A 20466-nucleotide genomic window follows, 5' to 3' on the forward strand; every position below is an offset into this window, starting at 1 on the left:
GGTACAGTAGGAATTCATTTGACAAATGAAATTGTCCCTCATGCTGGCACGAAACAAAGCAAAGCGACCCCATAGCAAGTTCACATTAATTATAGTAATCACAGTAACAGACATACGTAGAGTACAAGAGAGGAGAGATGTAACCATCATTTAAAAACATAGAAATCATAAAAAAAACACATTGTCATGCTTTGTTCTACTGGTAAGGGTATCTCAAAAAAATAAAGCACTTTTGGGGCCTTTCCCTCAAGCCTTGTTGTATTAGCAACACTTAAGCCTCAGTTCAACCACAGCTAAGCTTGGTTAGCAGTAAACTGGTCGCAGCAAACAACCAGCAATCACAAAACATATAGCTATTTATTAGCTATAATATTAGAATACGTACAGGTGTTCCAACAAGGACATTTGGGGACTTAATAAAATATGCTTGTAGTTGCCTGGTCACAGATCACAGACAAAATGGTGGATGTAGAAATATAAACTGCAACTGCTGTTGCTGTGCCAATTGTGGTTGCTACTAGCAACAGATAATTCAACTGAAGCCCAGTGGCAGCACAGTGGGCATCGGGACGTCCATATGGATTTTACACTAAGGAGATCATCCCCCTTCCTTCTCTTTCCACTTCTCAAATGATCTAATATCCAAAAGTAGTTATTTCAGAACATAACTCTAAAACTCCCTGTCGACATTTTTAGCTGCGAGCCTCAAGGGTAGTTGGGTGGTGCATGGAAAACTGAACAGAAGGAAATTGTATTTCAGAATAAATAGAAGAGAGACTTTTACTCCTGATCAACACTGCTCTACCAATGCCAATACACCTTCCCTCTCATGTCCCTGATGGCAACCACATCAGCAATAATTTTTCACAGAACCAGTGATTTCACACAGAAACATCAGCTGAAAAAGATAACTTGCTCTTATTCAAACTGCTGTGGGGCCACACTGTGTGTATGCAGGTTTTGCTCAAGCCAAATGTAACAGCAGGTGGTTTCACACATGTAAGCTAGTTCTCTGGTTGAAGGTGTGGTAAGTGTTTGCTTGAAATAAAAACTGGCAAACATGGCTCCACCAATATATAATATATAACTGAGCTGTTAGTAGCCATGCTGTGCAAGAGCACTTCCAAACAACAACGATAGCAGAGACAAGTGAAAGCTCTGCTTGCTGCTTGAATAGAAGTCTCCTGGACCTTTTTGCTGGGGTGGTGATGATCATCATCATCATTAGATAGATAGATAGATAGATAGATAGATAGATAGATAGATAGATAGATAGATAGATAGATAGATAGATAGATAGATAGATAGATAGATAGATAGATAGATAGATAGATAGATAGACTTTATTAATCCCCAAAGGGAAATTGGTTTGTCATAGAAGCCAGGTACATTTAAATACAATAAAAATACAATAGAATAAAATAGATTAGATAAGGTATAGATAAGGTACAGATAAGGTGCAAGGAACAATATTAATAGTTCCAGTATTGTGGAGTGGAGTGTTAGGGTGCAACAGGTGACGGGTAGATTTAGTCCAGTTCTGTAATTGTGGATCTGACAGAGGCAGATGAGTTATAGAATCTTATTGCAGTGGGGAGGAACGATTTTCTGTATCGTTCCTTAGAGCAGCGGGGATGAATGAGTCTGTTGCTGAAGCTGCTCTTTAGCTTGTCCAGTGTTGTGTGGAGGGGATTAGAGAGATTGTCCATGATTGCCAGCAGTTTTGCCAGCATCCTCTCCTCCACCACCTCCTCCAGGGTGACAAGCTTCAAGCCAACAACAGATTCAGCCTTTTTGATGAATGTGTTCAGTCTGTTGGTGTCCTTTGCCTTGATGCCTGCACCCCAGGACACCGCAGCAAAGAAGATGGTGCTTGCCACAACAGACTGATAAAACATCTGCAACATCCTGTTGCAGACAATAAAGGGCCCGAGCCTCCTCAGGAAGTAAAGCCGGCTCAGGCCCTTCTTGTAAATGGCCTCTGTATTAGTGGACCAGTCCAGTTTGTTGTCCAGTGTGACACCCAAGTACTTGTATGAAGTAAGTGTCATTTAGTGTCATGATTAGTGTCATACCATTGGGGATCATGAGGTCATGTCCTCTGTTAGGCTGATCCTAGTATATTTAGATTTTATAAACGTATACCATATATATAATATACTATTAGATGAATAAAATAAATAAACAAATAAAAGATAAATAATAAAGATCAATAGGCCTATGAAGTATTTCATATTCTCCCACCAAAATGTTTCTCCTGGTAGTGTGTCGATGTTGACCTTAAGTAAGAAAATAAATTGTACAGAAAATATAAATGAACAGTTAAAAGTAATTTTAATTAAAAACAAGTGTTAGAGCATTTTATTTATTTTACTTTATTACTGGGGGATAGGGTTGATGGTACATTAGGGGTTGTTTCTATAATTGGCTACTGCTTTGATGATTAAATGGTTTCTAGGGGATTTAAGTTAGTAGCCTACACATTTTCTATGACATATTTTTGACTTTAAGTTCCTTTAGTGTTAGTGATATATACACACATTACCTCCCAATGATGATCATTACTTATAAAGGAAGAACATTGTGTATTAATTTCAACTCTAAAAATGAGTCATGTCAAAAAGTTATACTAACCACTGTGGCCAAAAAAATTGAAATAAAAATTTAGCATTATTAGAAAACACATCATTGTGGGTCTTATTACAGAATATTATAGTAATATGCAAATATTTTGGGATGAATAATAGACTACTGATTGCACTCGACTGCTACATGTTTTTGCAACCATTCACTACTATATTCATATATATTCATATATATATTCATATATATTCACTAGTTTTATTCACTAGTTAGGAGGTACCCTACTCTGCTGATGGTCGCCTTCACGCCCCGCCCACTTCTACGGCAAGGTTGCATCAGAATCGCAATATCCGGGTAACGTCATCAGCCATCACCCGGCACCCGGACTGCTTACAGTACATGCAGGCTTGCAAAAGTCTCTTAAAGTGAGGTAGCTTTTCATTTGTTATGGCTGACCCGACTGTCGTGAAGAAAATGAGCGAATTGCAAGTGGACGCCGGAAAAAAGGTGACACTGTAGTCTCGTGATCGGCTACATTAAAGTCGTATTGACTAGCTAGCAGCTAGCCTAGCCTGTAGTCAGATTCATGCTGTCATTTAGCCACAAGCAGTGCGGTGCTAAAGGCTAGCTACATAGCTTTAAAGAGTAACGTTATGTTGGCTTTACTGAATATGATACTCTCAGGATAACAGAAACATTAGTTTCATTTCTGTTTTAATCTTTTTAGCTGGTGAATTGGGGCACATTGCAGTTAAGCGAGCCCAGTCAGCTAACGTTAGTTTGACTTGGCTAACGTAGCTCTTACACGTATTGCTCGGTGTGGTCAGGGAGAGCACCTTACGCCAAACTCAATTCAAAATTCTGGCACTTTCATGTCTCACTGATTATTTGTAGGCTTACACGCGTTATTGTAATAAATAGCACCTTGCATGAATCCCTTACGCTCGCTGTTTTAAATCGGCTCGCACACAATAGACCAAGCGGTGTTTTTTAAATATAAAGCTCTTTCTTGAAACTGGTTTGTACTCCCACCAATGTCTTACAATAACCTTTAGTATTAGTTACAACTTGGAGGGTTGCTGTCAGGTGGCGAGAACCACTGGCATGCTGGATTTTACCCCAGCACCTTTGCGAAAAGTCTTCAGTCATAATCTAACTACTATGGGCAAAATAACTACCAGTAATTCTAAAATAACAGATTTCTGTGTAGTGTTAATGTGGCTATGTCCATAATGTTAACTGTGTAAGTGCAAACATTGTGTAGGTGTGTACCCAATCTTTCCCATCTGTATGTTAATACAGTGTGTCTGAACCAGCTTTGTACTAAACTTGTATTAAATCCTCTTTCTTCTTGATAAAAGTTCATTAACCTTACGGTGTGAATTTTGGACAGGGAGGAACTGAAAGCGGTAAAGATGGAGGAAAGAAGAAGGCTAAAAGTGCTGCTGGTGACTCTGGAGGCAGGACTGAGGTGAGTTGTATATACTATTATTAGACATCATAATCATGTCTTGTTTTACAATAACTTAATCTTGGTGTATATCTAGTATTTATGTATATCTATCATTGCGTGCCTAAATATTTGAAAGCAGCCACCCACCGGCTTGTTGGTTGTTGAGGTTTATGATCAGATTCTAGCATAGTCAACCATTTAATCTGGTAGAACACATCAACCAACCCCCATACTCCTCTTTTTTTGTTGCTGTTCAGTTATCGCCACCACCTCAGTACATCGATGAGCGTCTGACTTTGTACACAAAGCTAAAAACTGAGCATGAAGCCCTGATGGCAGAGAGGGCTACGAATAACAGCCGAGCCATCAAGGTGACCCTGCCCGATGGAAAGGTGGTGGATGCTGAGTCCTGGAAGACCACACCGTACCAGGTGGCCTGTGGAATCAGGTCAGCGTGATGATGGGAAATCTGTAATTGTTACTTATTAAATGTGACACTTTGCTTTCATGTACTGTAGCACAAAAAAGGAAAACCTCAAGGGTTCTTTAGGAATGTAATTTCCAAAGACTAGCTGTCACAATTATTTGTACCGCCTGTAATCATTTACATAGTTTCAGAAGACTTCACAACACCGATGTTATGAAAACAGTAATTGGAAATGACACCCGCCAACCAAAGACAAGAAAATAGCTGACATAAAAAACTCATTAGTGTTTAAAAAGTAGAGGAAACATTGCCTTGGGATAGTCTGAGAATAATCTCTCTGCTAGCATGGTTCAATATACAATAGGTGTCAAGAGTGTGTTAAAAGAGATTAAATGTTGATAACCAAAGGTCACATGAGCAGACTGCACAGTAAACACAGTAAAATGCTTTAGGAAATGTCAGCAGCTCTATCACCATCATTGTAAGAGTGGAAGCAAGCATTGCTTTATGTGACTTAAATGCACCAACCACAGCCTAACCTCTAGTTTCTTTATGATGCAATGTGCACATTGGTTCATACTGTTTTTAATCCTTAAGCCAGTTTCTCTGTTCTCATGACCAAGGCAATTAGACAGTTTTGTATTGTAATTTCAGAAGCATGGGGGGGAACTTCAAAGGGGTGGCACCATACTATAAGATGCATCCCTTTTTAATTGACTTTATTATTTAATTTAATGTTATGTTAAGTCTTGTTATTAAACATTTGAAAAATACATTTTAAAATTATATATACATATATTATTATGTATTAAGTATTATATCAGATTTCTCTCATTCATTTCTGAAAAGAACGGCAGTTGAAATTGAAAGCTCCAGTTTTACTCGCTATTATTATGCAGTCATGCACACATCTAGTTGGGTGTGTATTACCATAAACAACAGCAAGATAATCAGTATTGGAACATCTTGTAGTGATTTCAGCATTTATTTACATACATGTTTGAATGTCTTTGAAGACTTGATTTAATGTTATGATGTTAATATTTTAATTGTAGGGGTTGCCACTTTTATTCAACACTTTTATTTTGAAAATCTACACATTAAGTTGATGTGGAATATTTTCATGTTTTACGTCCAGTCAAGGCTTGGCCGACAACACAGTGATTGCGAAAGTGAACAACGGTGTGTGGGACCTGGACAGACCTTTGGAGGATGACTGCAGCCTTCAGTTGCTCAAGTTTGATGATGAGGAGGCCCAAGCTGTAAGTCCAACTCATCCTTGATCTGATACAGTGTTTATATGTGATTTTTTTTTCACCCCTATGTATAGATTATTAGAGGATAGTTTAGTGTATTAAAGTCATCTTAAACACCTTCTGGATGAACATTTGTACATTTCCTAATTTTTGAGCACCAAAAACTTAACTCTGAGGAAGCCTTGGAAAATGTTTCTGACATACTGTCAATAACATTGACATTGACATAGTTGATCTGGTCATTACATGCAAGGTTAAACTGATGAATGAGAAGTTTACAATCAATAATACATCTGAAAGCTCTGTGATTCACCAAGTGTCTGGGCCACAAAGATATTAAGAAGAGATGTGAGAACGTAAAACACTTATGCAATCATGTACTGTCATAAAACTGGTAGCAATTGGTCTCTGAGAGAATAATGAGATGTGTTCCTAAAATAAAACTCCAATTTCAGCTTCATTGTCTATACAAGGTGCTGAATATTTTACCTGAAGAAGAGCCATTTGTCAGTTGACCTTTTTAAGCCCAAGAGATTCCAAAGTCTGTCAATTTGCTTTTTACGGTACCATTTGTCAGTAGGTGTTATCTGCATATTTAGCAGATTTTTTTTTTCTTTTTGTATTGTCAGTATTCAGAAGAGGTGAATTTACACAGCTTAAGTAGTTTAAATGTTCTCAAAGGCTTCAGTAAAGTCTGCAGCACAGTGAATAATTGTAACATCAGCACAGAAAATGGGGCGGCTGTGGCTCAGTGAGTCCACTAATTGGAAGGTTGGCGGTTTGATCCCCGGCTCCTTCCCGCTTCATGTCGGAAGTGTCCTTGAGCCAGATACTGAAGCCCGATGCTATACGTGTGTGAATGTGAATGAATTAGTTAGTTTCTGTGTGGGAATGAGTGAATATGGCATGAAGTGTAAAAGCGCTTTGAGTGGTTGGAAGACTAGAAAGGCGCTATACAAGTACAGTCCATTTACCCTGCATTCACATGAAGGTCATCAATCTTGATTTATTTTCTTCCCAGCACAGTCATACTTCTTATCCTTCTCATTCTTCATTCTTTACACAAAGGGATAGACTGCATTGCTATTTTGCTAATTAAACTGTGTTTTCTTTGTATATTGCTTAGGTTTACTGGCACTCCAGTGCCCATATCTTGGGTGAAGCCATGGAGAAGGTGTATGGGGGCTGCCTCTGCTACGGTCCCCCCATTGAGAACGGCTTCTACTACGACATGTTCCTTGAGAACAATGAGTGAGTCACACAGGCTTTAGGTTTAGATTTGTCTGTATAATTAGTTGTGCTAGTCAGATCCCGGTGTTATTTTGGTGTGTACTTCAAGGCTTAGCAGCTGTCAGTCTGGTTTACTGTCTGGGACCGGTGGCAAACACAAAATAGGTGGATTGTAATGACACTAATGCTGTCAAGCTGGATTTTTCTTGGGCGTGGATTTGAAATGACATCCTTCTATATCTGCCCACAGGATGGGAAGCCTAAAAGCAAATCTATTCAAAACACAGAACGAGAGCTTTGAAAGTGTGTTGAGACACCCTCAGAAAATCAGAGAAACACTTTTTTTCTCATAAACAATTTTTTCCTTTGACCTTTCCTGAAACAGATGCATTTCTCCCTGCTTCAGGCAGCAGGTGGGCGTGAGGAGTGCTGTCTAATTAATTCTACAACCACCTTAATGAAGTCATTTTATGCTAATGGAATTCTTGGAAAATTTTTGCAAGGATATTTTGACATTGCTCAAGCCCCAAAGCCAAAGACTATGTGCCCATGCTTGGCAGAGGTTATCAGTTTCTGGAAGTCAAACAATTACATTGGCGAACAAAAAGGTCTGGCAATATGGCTAAATGTCTGGTCACATCCATGGTGCCCTCTAGAAACGCTAGCGGACTAAATTTAGCTTTGAAGGCAGTTTGCATATTAATGCAGGACTACGTAACTCAGCCATTGTCATTGGGTGTAAAGTTCTGGTTGTGTTTATCTTTTTATTATTTATTTTTTTTGGACAGGGGCGTATCGAGCAATGACTTCCCATGTCTGGAGAACCTGTGCAAGAAAATTATCAAGGAGAAGCAGCCATTTGAGAGACTGGAGATAAAGAAGGAAACTCTACTGGAAATGTTCAAGGTATCTGAAAACGCAAACGCATGAAAAAAATGTCATATCTTAACAGAACTCTAAAACCACTTCTTCTCCTTGACAGTACAACCCATTTAAGTGTCGCATTCTGAATGAGAAGGTTACCACTCCCACTACCACAGTTTACCGGTGAGTCCAGACCCTGTGCATGTAAGCTTATATTTCCTCGTCTTCAGTAGAAACCAATGAGCTTGGGGTTGAGTGTCACAGACACGCCCAGGGAGATTTAGCATCCTTGGTTTTGGTAATTTTATGAGAGAGAGCAATGATTAAAATATAGTATCTTTAGCTTTATCCTAAATACAACTCGTTATCCTATTAATTTCTGCATTTCAGGTGTGGTCCCTTAATTGACTTGTGTCGGGGGCCCCATGTGAGACATACTGGGAAAATCAAGGCACTTAAGATCCACAAGGTGAGCCTTTTTGTTTTCAGCGGTGCATTATGTACAGCAAACCAGTGGTTATTATATATGTGGATTTATTATTGATTAAACCAGGTAGGATTTTAATCACTGTAGTCTGTGCCCTGAATGTCTGATAGTGAGCACATTTGTTCCCATTTTTAGAGCAGAGGTACCTTTATGTTTTATTCTCAAGGGATTTGATGGACCCAAAAGAATGATGAAAGCTAACATACTCCTCTTGTGGTGTGCTAGAATTCGTCTACGTACTGGGAGGGAAAGGCGGACATGGAAACCCTCCAGAGGATCTATGGAATCTCCTTCCCTGACCCCAAAATGCTCAAAGAGTGGGAGAAGTTTCAAGAGGATGCCAAGAACAGAGATCACCGCAAACTAGGCCGGGTATGAACTGAAATGTGAAGAAGCTGTGGGTTAGCAATAGAGTTCCTGTAATTTTAGTGTTGTCTTGTATGGGTTTTATTCTTACAAAGGAAAATTATTTATGGCATGTTAGTATTTGTCTGTATAAGCGGTGAAATACAGGTAAAATACTTCTGTGTAAGTGTAAGAGCCAGGATTGGATTTGATGTGTATCTGATGTTTACCAAGTCACACCTATTTAACAAACAAGATATTCAAAGCCATTTCTGGACCGTGTGAAAACATAGGCCTGGTGCATTTGTAACAGTATAGTTTAATTTTCTGGTAAAGAACAAGGAAACAAGAAATCTTGTTAAAAAATTTAAAACACTTCACTTCATTTACAAATTGAGAAAGAAATACTGAGAATAGCCTGATCAAAAACTTACCCATGAACCATTTTTTAAAATGTGAGTGATGGCAAAATTAACCCATGGCATAAGGCAGCATTCAATTAGATACTTCACAATCTTTGGAACACTTGTCAAGCAGTAAGGCTATTTTTATTGCCATAAAATAATATGTGACTTTGTTGCTGTCAGGGCATTTAATGGCTCGGGGTGTGTGTGTTGTTGCCATTCATTCAGTATAATAACAGGTGTGGAAAAGTGAGCTGAGCAGGAGGCCGAGTACAATGTCAGACAAACCCTAGTTATGTGATAATACCGTTGGATTATTTCAAACTGAAACCAGTTTGGCCTGAGTGGTGGTTTTTCATTTTCCACCACACTAACACACATTTTTTTTATTCAGGAGCAGGACCTGTTCTTCTTTCATGACCTGAGTCCAGGGAGCTGCTTCTTCCTGCCTAAGGGAGCCTACCTCTACAACACCCTGATCGAGTTCATCAGAGTAAGTCAAAGCTCAGATCCACCGTGGATAATTGCTGTGATTTCACTTTGAACTCTAAGACATAAGAAAAGACAAGTTTGAGTCAGAAATTTGCATGGAGACCTGGGCAGAAGGAAAAAAGTGATTTGGACCTTCAGTTGGCCTGTGCAGTAATAATGGCTTAATATACGCACAAGATATTTTTGCTGCAATGTAAAATCACATCAATCGTCATATTCTATTAGAGAGTGGAGTAGGAACGGTTTGGTTATATGTTGATGATGCAGCTTAATAACCTGACTGCGGCAGATGGTTTGTTCAGAACCATCTGGGAAGTGTTCATTGGAAACGGGCAGGCATTTAAAAAAATACTTGGCAGGTGATTGGGTGAACCATCTGTCTATCACTCCTGTCAGCTTACATTAGTCTGTTTTACCTGCAAGACTCATGTTTTAATGCCTTTCTTCATCATTTGAAATGTAAAACTTCCACATGGTCAGAAAAAGTGCGTGTACTGCTGATAGTTAAGATAAAAAATCCCAATGCACCACAGAGCGTGTCTCCTGCTGGGCGGCTGACAGTGCTGTCAGCTGTAGAGTCTATTACAGTGTACTGCTGTAGAGGAAGTTGTACCACCGTCTGGTTTAAAAGTGGTTTAGCTGACTTTGCCAACTTCACTGTCATCACTGGAGCAAAGGCCGTGCAGCCTTCTTCCGAGTCCAGCAGCCTCATTGTCTGGAATCTGATAAACTGTGGGATAATGAATAAAATCTGTCTTTTATGGTTTCACAGCTAAAACAAATACATTTTAAAACATGAACATGGGCATGCACATACAATAAAATGCAAATAAATATCCATACCTCTCTTACTACAGCAATAATGCTTTAAATCGATGTTAACACATCTAATATATGCTTACTCAATGTGACATTTCTCATTTCCGGCCTGGTAATAGAAAAAATTCTGCTCAGTGTCTATCCTTTGAACACAAACCTACAAACCTAAAAATAGCTTATTATTGGTAGCCAATTGTTTGGAATAAATTGAAAAGTGTAAAACAGATGTGATTGATGGCATCAAATAAAAGCTTTGTTGCACCCGCTCTATTATAGTCACAAAATCAATCTGATTTTTAAACATTTATTTTCTTGGTTTTCATTCAGTGCAATCACAATGCTCATATTGGGAGCAATTTAACTTTAATGTGGTAAAACAGATCTCTGACTGAGGAGATTTTGAGTAATGAGATGTTTTATAAAAATTGGATTTGCAAGCAACAAAACATCTATAATATCTGACATAAATATTTGTAGGGTATATGACTGTCAGTATTTAAATAAATCGGCCCATTGTATTATCACTATCAACTTGTTTTTAATTTTAAAACGCATAGCAGAAAAAACAGGCCAACCCAAGGTGCATTAAGGCACTTAAAAAGTTACAGCCTTTTCCTTTCAGTTGAACGTACTTTACCCCCTTCATAATGTCTAAATAAACTGGGATATGAATATGCAACAGCATAACACTTCTCAAAGGTAGTTTACCTTTTAGAATCTCAGCCTTTACATTGCAGAGTTACGCATGTTTTAGAACATTTACACTATTTATCAGTAAGTTCCCAAGTGTTGACAGCAACTGTTTTTAACCAGTCGTTCATAGTTGTGATGTCTACACAGAATTATGAAGAAGAGTTGCTTGAGGTGCCACTAACTCAGAACAAGGTATTCTCATAAAGAAGATTATAGGTAAGACTGTTCTTTCTTTGGCAGAGCGAATACAGGAAGAGGGGTTTCCAAGAGGTGGTGACGCCCAACATCTACAACAGTAAGCTGTGGCAGACCTCGGGACACTGGCAGCACTACAGCGAGAACATGTTCTCCTTCGAGGTCGAGAAGGAGACCTTCGCCCTCAAACCCATGAACTGTCCGGGACACTGGTGAGGCCTTCCTTTCCTCACATTCAGAGTAGCTTGAAAGGTTTTGGTTTTCATTGCAGCAATGAACTAGAAAATAGGGAACATACATTGTAAAGAAAAAAACACCCACTTCTGATACACACAGTATATCAGGTCTTGCTGTAGTGTGAAATAGAGTTGGTTCCTGCCTCTAATCAGAGAAGCAACTGTTTGTTGGAGGCAGGGCGGTTTGTTCCTTCAGCATTAAATGTTTGTAGCATGAAACGATAAAGCTTAGAATACTGTTATCACAATAGAAACTGTTTAACTTTCAATAGAAAGTTCAGTGTCCCACAAAAAAGTCTAACAAGGACAACCATTAAGCAATGTTTTACTACACTTAAGTAGCCTTGAGAGTTTGTACAAGGGTTTTGTTATCAGTAGTTAGACTTAAAATAAATTCATATTTCACTGCTGCAATAGTTTGTCCTCCAGTTCAGCTCAAATTGTAATGGACTGATGCTTTTGCCGTGTTTTCAGTTGTTGAATGACCCAGTTCAATTTATTACTGAATGCTGCATTGCAGTGTAAAGAGCCAGACTGCAGCTCTTTGTATTCAGATCTTTTATCTCCTTTTTACTGTTCCAATCTTTGTGCTATCCACGTGGACAGCCCCTCTGGAGAACACACTGAAATGGAAACTGAGCATGCAAACACATTTTGTCAAAATGTTGGATGTCACTTAAATCAAATATTGATTGCCTTTCATAGCAGTATTGAAGCAGTGGAGCAATTTTCAGTTATTGTGATAATTTGAAGTTGGCAGTTGTAATTTGTGTGTTTTTCACACTCTTCCTTGCCGGTCTGTTTGTCTTCAGTCTTATGTTTGATCACCGGCCACGCTCCTGGAGAGAGTTGCCCCTTCGCATGGCAGACTTTGGCGTCCTGCACAGGAATGAGCTGTCAGGAGCCCTGACTGGCCTCACCCGCGTCCGCCGCTTCCAGCAGGATGACGCTCATATCTTCTGCTCCATGGACCAGGTGAGACCCACACTGATGCATTAACATGACTCAGCCAAATTTAAACACCCACATTTTGGAGTCATTGGATCTGATGGAAAACATTGCCTGATGGGACCAGTGAATTTGACTTAAAGGGCAACTCGACCAATTTTAAACTAAGTTGTTAAAAAATCTTGAGGAGAACTACTATATGTGAAAAGGTTATAGAAAGAAGTTTGTGGCTGCACATGAAGTTCAGTGACTTGAGGTAGCATTGGTTGTGGCCGTAACCTACAAGTTTTGAAATGACCTCTGCAGCCCACTCGTCATATCTGCTTTAGGCTAGTGGCTGGGGACTACATAAGCCACTACTGGCATAAAACACCCAAAATCTCAGCAGTTGAGTTGCATCGTGTGTAATGTAGGTGCCAGGTTTTGACAAGGAAGAAGAATGTGTTGAATAAAAATGACGATCTCTCTGGTTCTGCTGCATTGATTTGGATACTAAAGAAGAAAGAAAACTGTCCATCATGAGTGACTGTTTTATAGGAGTGCAATGCAGATCCTAAAGACAGGATTTAATTCATACCAACACATTTTCTTGGCAATACCTTCGATTAATGTTTCCACTCGCTAATATACCTGTTTAAAAGAAGCCCAGTTTTGAAGACTCTCAGTACATCAGCATCTCGCTGGCAGAGTTTATAGAATAAATCCAGGTAATAAATTCAGGTAATGTTGTTTAGTGAACAGTCTGTCACATTCTCAGGTAAAGTGAGAGGACTCCACTGGCTGCTGCAGCCTTGTGTAGCAACTTGCATATTAAGTCCTTTCACCAAAGAGAAGCACTGCCAATATCGATGCAGACAAACAGGATTTTGGAAGACCGAAGAGATTTCTTAATTAGTTTGTTCAAATGTAGTAACAGCAACTTGCAGCCAGGATCCCACTGATTTTGTTTTCTCTTTATTAGTAATGGCTGTGGATTGAATGGTTAATTATTTGATTGCACTTTGCACTCAAATTATTTCACTTTTAATTTCTCGCTTTGACTGCAGCGGCTAGAAAGTGTTGCTTGTACTGTTGCTGTGTTTTGTGACTTAGCAAAACCAAATAAACTTGAAGCGGACTGCAGCAGAGAGGATATGTTCTTATCTCATCCTTTCAGTGAAGTTTATAATTGGTGTCTGGAGATTGTAGCTCATATTTAGGACTGGGGAGATAGACTTTCCCCCTCTAACATAGAGGTAATTCTTTTCAACTTTGTTCTGTGTTTTATATCCTGTTGTACCACATGTAGTGGAAGTACGTAATTGCCCTACTGGCACCTCAAAAATTAAAATGCACCTCAGTAGCAATGAATTGAACAACTGTAGCTACTGTAAAAAATATATCTGCAGATACTATCTCCAATAAACAAAGATGAAATCAGAAATTACACTTGCAGCCATGTTCAGTTGGATGATGGAAATTCTGTTACATCTTGTTTTTGACCCCAGATTGAGGAGGAGATCAAGGGCTGCCTAGACTTCCTGCGGACTGTGTATGAAGTATTTGGCTTCACTTTCAAACTCAACCTGTCCACAAGACCAGAGAAGTTCCTGGGGGACCCAGGCGTCTGGGACCAAGCAGAAAAGGTAATCAGTAGACCTCTTGTTTCTCTCGTATAGTTGAAAATGTGAACAGCACTCTCAGAGTCTCACTGGAGGATTAAGATGCTGATCTGTGATATTATCTAGATGGAAATCCTGGAGCCACTTCACAGACGGCAAATGGAAGAGTGTGATTTGTGGACCCAGAGAACATTTATATTTTAATGAATGAGCTTTATTCTGTAGAACGGCTATCAGTTCTGAAGCAGGAAATGTTCGTTCGTCTCCAGAGATTCTACATCAGTGCTATCGCTGTCTGCCTTTGCTGTCAAATAAAATTCACTCCCTGTGGACCAGCTCTATATTTTACATCTTGGGTTCAGTTCTCAGTTGCTCTGGGAGAGAGCAGGTAATGTTTAAATCTAGCTCAAACAAAGTAAGAACAAGAGTGAGTTAAACTGAGTGATAATTAGTCTTTAATGCTTGGTGCTTTCAGCATTAGATGAAACACAGAGGATTTCTATTGGGACAACCTTAAATCCAACAGATGAATCTGTGAAATCAACACTAAATGACAGTTGTTGGATAAAGTTGGGACATGTGCTACGGATAAAACAATACAGTATACGAAGCATATATGTATTGTTTATTAGTATGGCTCTGAATGGATGAAAATGTCTGTTGACAGAGACACAGCATTCACTGAATTTTACTGTAGTCTCCACATGTCGTTTGTTTACCTCTTTATCTGATTGTTGCAGATTTGCTTTATTACACCAGCAGTGCACATTGCAACACTCTGTGTCTGTGCCACAAAGATGTTTGATTGTTCTGTTTTCCTCTGTTTTGTACATAGCTGTAATTTGCGAAATAAGATGATGCTTTTTACGCGTCGCTACACCCAACCATGTGTTATCCCCCCCTCCTTCATTGATTGTTATATTTTTGGTCATTAGGCACCAACAAGTGCAGTGGATATGCACTCACATGCAGTGGATCTAGATTCATACTTTATGACATCTTTTCAAGTTTGGTAAAAATGTGAGCTGGATATAATGCACAGACGAGTATTTAATCTTAATAACTGATTCTTTTTTTTAACTTATTGGTATTTTATAAACTTTCAAGATCTTATTTCAATTTCAGTGGCGTCATTGTTCTGTCCTCAGTGCTTCATTTTAACTTAATTTTCAAGCGTGTCTTTTGCCCGCTGGAAGCAGAGCATTACTGATGATAGTGGCAGTTATTTTTAGCATGTTATTTTATTAGCAATCAATCAGTGGCCTCACTAACTCTTTAAATATTAAACACTTTGTAGTCTGCTGATGGACAGAATAGACCCAGAGAACTTAAAGTCTACAATACAAAGACTATTGAGCTCCTTACTGACTGCATGTGTGCCGCTCTGTTGGTCACAGTTTTCAAAGTAAGGGTATTATAACCGGTATAATATGTGGAGTTTGGAAAAATAAGAGAATTATAATAGCTTGTAAGTTATACAGCTGTTTGGTTGACCTATCACTTTTCTCTGGGGAAAACATTTCCTAAATTGCAAAAGCTGACTTTTTATGATTAATGTTTGTATGCACAAAGGTGGAAAATTATATACACAAAAAAACTGACTCGTAAACTTGGCGTAGTGACTGGAACAGAACTCTCTGCATGTTTCCCCCAGCTCATTAACTCCCACAAGCAACCATAAAATATTATTGAGACGTTAACATTTCTCAGTTCAGTGATTAGTTCCAGATGAAGAAAATGTCAGGTCTAAATATACAGCTTTGCTTAACACCGCTGTTTACTTGCATGTTGGTCAGCCATTGAAATTGTAACAAAGCAGTAAGTGTTTGTTTTTACAGCAACTGGAGAACAGCTTGAATGACTTTGGGGAGAAATGGGTTCTCAACCCCGGTGATGGAGCCTTTTATGGACCAAAGGTGAGTCATGCGCTGCGGTAATGATTTTACATTACCTGTGAAACAGCAGCAAGGCCACTGCTGATCCCTTGTGATCCCTTCTTTGCAGATCGACATTCAGATCAAGGATGCTATAGGTCGGTACCATCAGTGTGCCACAATTCAGCTTGATTTCCAGCTCCCGATCCGCTTTAATCTCACCTTTGTCAGGTAACCCTTCTGCTGCTTTTTATTCGCATTAAAGTAAAAAGGAAGAAGAAAAGAACATTATTTTTATGTAAAAACATTGGAGAAATCTAATGGTGATCTGATTGATCGGCCACCAATTGTTATCTGCCGATATTCTCTCTAAAATGGTTTCATTGGCGATCTCTGTAGGTGCCGATCAGATGACAGGTTTATTTTATTCCACAGGAAAGTTGTATTCAGTCTTTCCCACCGTTAGATTTACTTGGGTGAGCGCCCTGCATATTAATGGCCAGCAACTCATTTTAGCATTTTACAAAGGAACAGAGAGCCAGCAGTTTTGTTTTGTGAGTAAACACTAAACTAAGGTGAAGTATAGAGTGGTGAAATAAGACATGTACTAGAAATATGGGATAAAATGAAGTTAGTTTTTTTTTTTAACCCCCTTCAAATGATTTTGTAGCCATGATGGTGACGACAAGAAGAGACCAGTGATCATCCACAGAGCTATCCTGGGATCGGTAGAGAGGATGATCGCTATTCTGACTGAAAACTATGGCGGCAAATGGTTTGTAAACAATCAATTTTAAAAGGTTGATATGTGAAGTAGGAGCTGACTCCAGACAGAGATGTTTTTGTTTTATTGCATTTCTTCCTGAGCACTGTTAACGATTTTTCGATTGACTAAACAACTCAGTTCTGTGGGTGTGTGAATATTACCTTGCAGGATGTACCTTGCCTGCTTTTCTGCTAACTGGTAACTGTTGTGTTTCAGGCCACTGTGGCTCTCCCCTCATCAAGTGATGGTTGTACCTGTGGGACCGACCTGTGAGGAGTACGCTCAGAAGGTAACCACAGCTAGTTTAGTCCATACTCTGACTTAATAGACAGCACAAACCGTACACTGACGCTCAGGCACCTTGATTCAACACTAAGCTGCCTCTGTTTTATCTCTGATGCACACACAGGCCGGTGTGGTGTTTTATATTCATTGACATAACATGGCCATTTAGTATTGAACTAGATGACTGATCTAAACCCCAAATTACTGCCTCTAAAGTTAATGCTTCTGCATCTTTAAAAGGAAAGAAAAGCTGCAGTTTAGTAGTTTATTTTCATATCTCATGCCATCAGTTATATTGCTTATGATGACATTGTGCTCAAAGTAAATTGCTGAGATCTCAGACAATCATCGATGATGGTTGTAATCAAGCTCACGGTTTAGCCAGTTCAGCTACAACTTTATTTTGATAAAGCAAAACGTTGCACACAACTACAGCAAGTAAACCAGGAAGTCATTAAGTTATAATTGGTTTTTAGAACAGACAGTTCAGTAACCTGTTGGCTTGTTTACAATCTTTTCTGTTTATTCGTGTTTGTTGCCCCTATTTTTAGTGAATATAATGTTAATACAACTGATGGAACCGATGGCCAGATTTACACAAATGAAACCAAAGTTTATCTTTAGAATGTGTGGAGCATGAATTTTATCATTTTTGGTGTTGAACACATTGTTACTTGCACAAAAAGCCCATTCGTAAAATAAACAGCTGTACAGTCCTGATATGGAACAGACAGCAGGTCCACACACTGATAATGGTTGCAGAAATGTGCTAGTCCAGATTTGAAAAACAGGATTAGTAGAAGTCAGTTAAAATGATTATAGGAAATTAACTTTTAAAACACACTGGCATGGACTCAACTTTAACCGTTGGTGGTTCTCTGGTTTACGTGGCAGGTCAAGCAGGAATTCCACAACGGCGGCCTCATGACGGACGTGGATCTTGACCCTGGCTGCACTCTGAACAAAAAGATCAGAAATGCACAGCTGGCGCAGTACAACTTCATCCTGGGTCAGTGTCAACACGCTGTCTTACTCCTCTGTCTTTCGTTTCCTCTCTTTATCTCTGTTATCTCTTACTCGCTGTCCATCCAGATATTGATTTCTCTTTGTCCTCTTTGCATGTTTCCCGGCATAGTGGTGGGAGAGAAGGAGAAGACGAGTAACACCGTGAATGTGCGCACCCGGGACAACAAGGTCCACGGTGAGCGCACTGTGGAGGAGTGCATCGAGCGTCTGAAACAACTCAAGACCAGCAGAAGTCGAAACGCAGAGGAGGACTTCTGAGCTTTATCAAACCCGCTGCTATCAGTTTGTCCTTCTCTCAACAGTACCTCGAGTCTGGTAACTTTTAAAAGGACATGTGGTTGAAAATCAGTTTTTGATGAGGGATAAAACTACTGGTGCCTAGTGTCTGCTTTCTGTCCCCTTAAAAATCACATTTTTCTTTCTTTTTCTGGTGTCCGCCTTTGCCTCTTTACTGTATCACTGTTTTTGGTTATCACGTCTCATGGTTGCTGCACTCATGGAATGAAGTATAATTGTCCTTATCCCATTCTGCTTATACGGATATAAGAGACTCTGATATGATCAGGTCTTTATAGAACAACTTTGTACGATGGATAAACGGTCTCTCAGAACCATATCCATATATATGGTAAACCGAATAAAAACGGGAAAATGGTTTGTAACACTGTCTTAGCAGTTTGTATCAGTCATTTTTTCTTCAGGGAATTGTACATGAGTTACAATTTTGATAATTAAACATTATTATTCTTGATCTGTGTGCCGTGTTTTTTTTAGATTTACCTTTTCTTTCCTGTGTTGAAATTTCAGCAGCAGTATGTCTTTCTTTTTCTTTTGCATAACACATCTGTCCATCAGTCAACTGTCAGAATGTGAAGAAAAAGACAGTTAATGAGCATTAAAAGCATAAAATAATTACAGAAATAAAATAATCTTAAGGTGACCAAAGTCAATATGTACTGGAATCGAGGCTATGATGAGCAACAAGTGCAGGGAAGTAAAGATTTTTACTCTGTGAAAATGTTTTTCAAGTCACAACTCAACTCACAAGTTCATATTTAGGCCAAAGTTGAAATTATTAGTTTGAGACCGGAAACATTTAATTTTCCACAAGAGAGGGGTGGAGGTTTGGATGGGAGTTGGAGAGAGAAGTGTCAGAAAGGTGTTTTGCTAGAGTAAAAGTGGATCCTTATCACCTTCCTCCACTAGTGCATCACCACCTAGGATGGAAATCAGTGATGGAGCTGCAGAGTAAATGCATGATGCTTCTTGTTATTACCTGCTTCCTGAACTCTGAGACCATTTACTTTTGAAGTCTGCACCATTACGCTAAAGCATGGGAGACATTTTTTAAATTCTAATACTCTGTCTAGTCTGCTTTATACTTAAGAATATTTAAAACAGTAATAGGAGGATGTTTCTTCCTCCTTTCATAAGAGGAAAATTGTTCCAATTACAGAAGAGATCACAGAAATGAGTACATATTACTTTTAGTGCTCTTGTTATGTACTTTCACTGAATTTCTCTCCATCTGCTCCCATTATTTCTGCTACAAACGTGCAAATGTACATCAAATTGTAATACAGTGTCAGCTTTTTACCCAACTCCTACTTTCATTTTCAGATTATTATTCAGACCACTAGTGGGTGCTATATGTTTGTACTGGAGTTGCATAGCTGGAACAGACAAATAGTGAGAGCAGTGTGTTTCAGCAGTTTATTAAGTGGGCATTGATCTGTGCCAGGCCAATTTTCCTAGGGACTTTATTTTGTAGAGAAAGAAAACCCACAAACTTGGAAAAATAAATAAATGCTTTTGTTGTGGCATGTTTTTGGTCCCTCTTATTATCTACTTATTAAGGTTCGCTATTCATGAAGTTTGGAAGCTCCTGCCCTGATATTGGCTGTAGGAGATATTAGTCAGTTTTATTTGGAAATGACCCATTTAAATCATGCAAACGTCTCCCATTAATTTAAGTAGGAACATAAGCACTAAGGTTAGTAGAGGATGAAAAATGTTGTCACAGTTGCAGAAAACGCCACAAGCACCCAACCTGACTGCAGGCCAATGAAAACATTGCTTTTGGCTGCTCGACAAGTTACAAGTAATTAAAATAAGTTAGAAGCCATCAGTTATTTTGGCCAATTTGAACTTTTCAGCACCAAATAAAATATGTTCACAGGTTTGGTTTCTTATGTGTCAGTCTATATTTTATGATTACTGAGACACGGTTCTGTGGCATAGTTAAATAAACTTATTTAAAATTCTCTGTTATTATTTTGTTGGATGTCAGGGTTTTGGATTTGTAAAGTGATTTTGAGGTAGAAAAAAACTTTAAAAACGACTGCAAATGCACAAAAAGTAACACTACTAGCTCACCACTTACTTACTTGTCACCATCACTCGTAACTCATAAAAGTCCAACATTTACATTTGTAAAGAAATAGGACAGTAAAAATTAAACTACCAGAAATCAGATGACAAA

General features: G+C 38.9%; 1 protein-coding gene across 1 annotated transcript; it reads left to right on the plus strand.

The window, feature by feature from the left end:
* Nucleotides 1-2931: 2931 nt before the first annotated feature.
* tars1 (threonyl-tRNA synthetase 1) lies at nucleotides 2932-18735 on the plus strand. The gene is made up of 19 exons (XM_051422945.1): nucleotides 2932-3090; nucleotides 3977-4054; nucleotides 4294-4484; nucleotides 5602-5725; nucleotides 6846-6970; nucleotides 7738-7855; nucleotides 7932-7996; nucleotides 8204-8282; nucleotides 8526-8672; nucleotides 9444-9542; nucleotides 11294-11460; nucleotides 12297-12459; nucleotides 13920-14057; nucleotides 15872-15949; nucleotides 16038-16138; nucleotides 16578-16682; nucleotides 16890-16962; nucleotides 17853-17967; nucleotides 18094-18735. Exons 1-19 carry the CDS (start codon nucleotides 3031-3033, stop codon nucleotides 18240-18242), a joined length of 2175 nt encoding a protein of 724 aa, XP_051278905.1. The 5' UTR covers nucleotides 2932-3030; the 3' UTR covers nucleotides 18243-18735.
* Nucleotides 18736-20466: the final 1731 nt, after the last annotated feature.

Source organism: Dicentrarchus labrax, unplaced genomic scaffold (assembly GCF_905237075.1).
Source record: "Dicentrarchus labrax unplaced genomic scaffold, dlabrax2021, whole genome shotgun sequence".
NCBI lineage: Eukaryota > Metazoa > Chordata > Actinopteri > Moronidae > Dicentrarchus > Dicentrarchus labrax.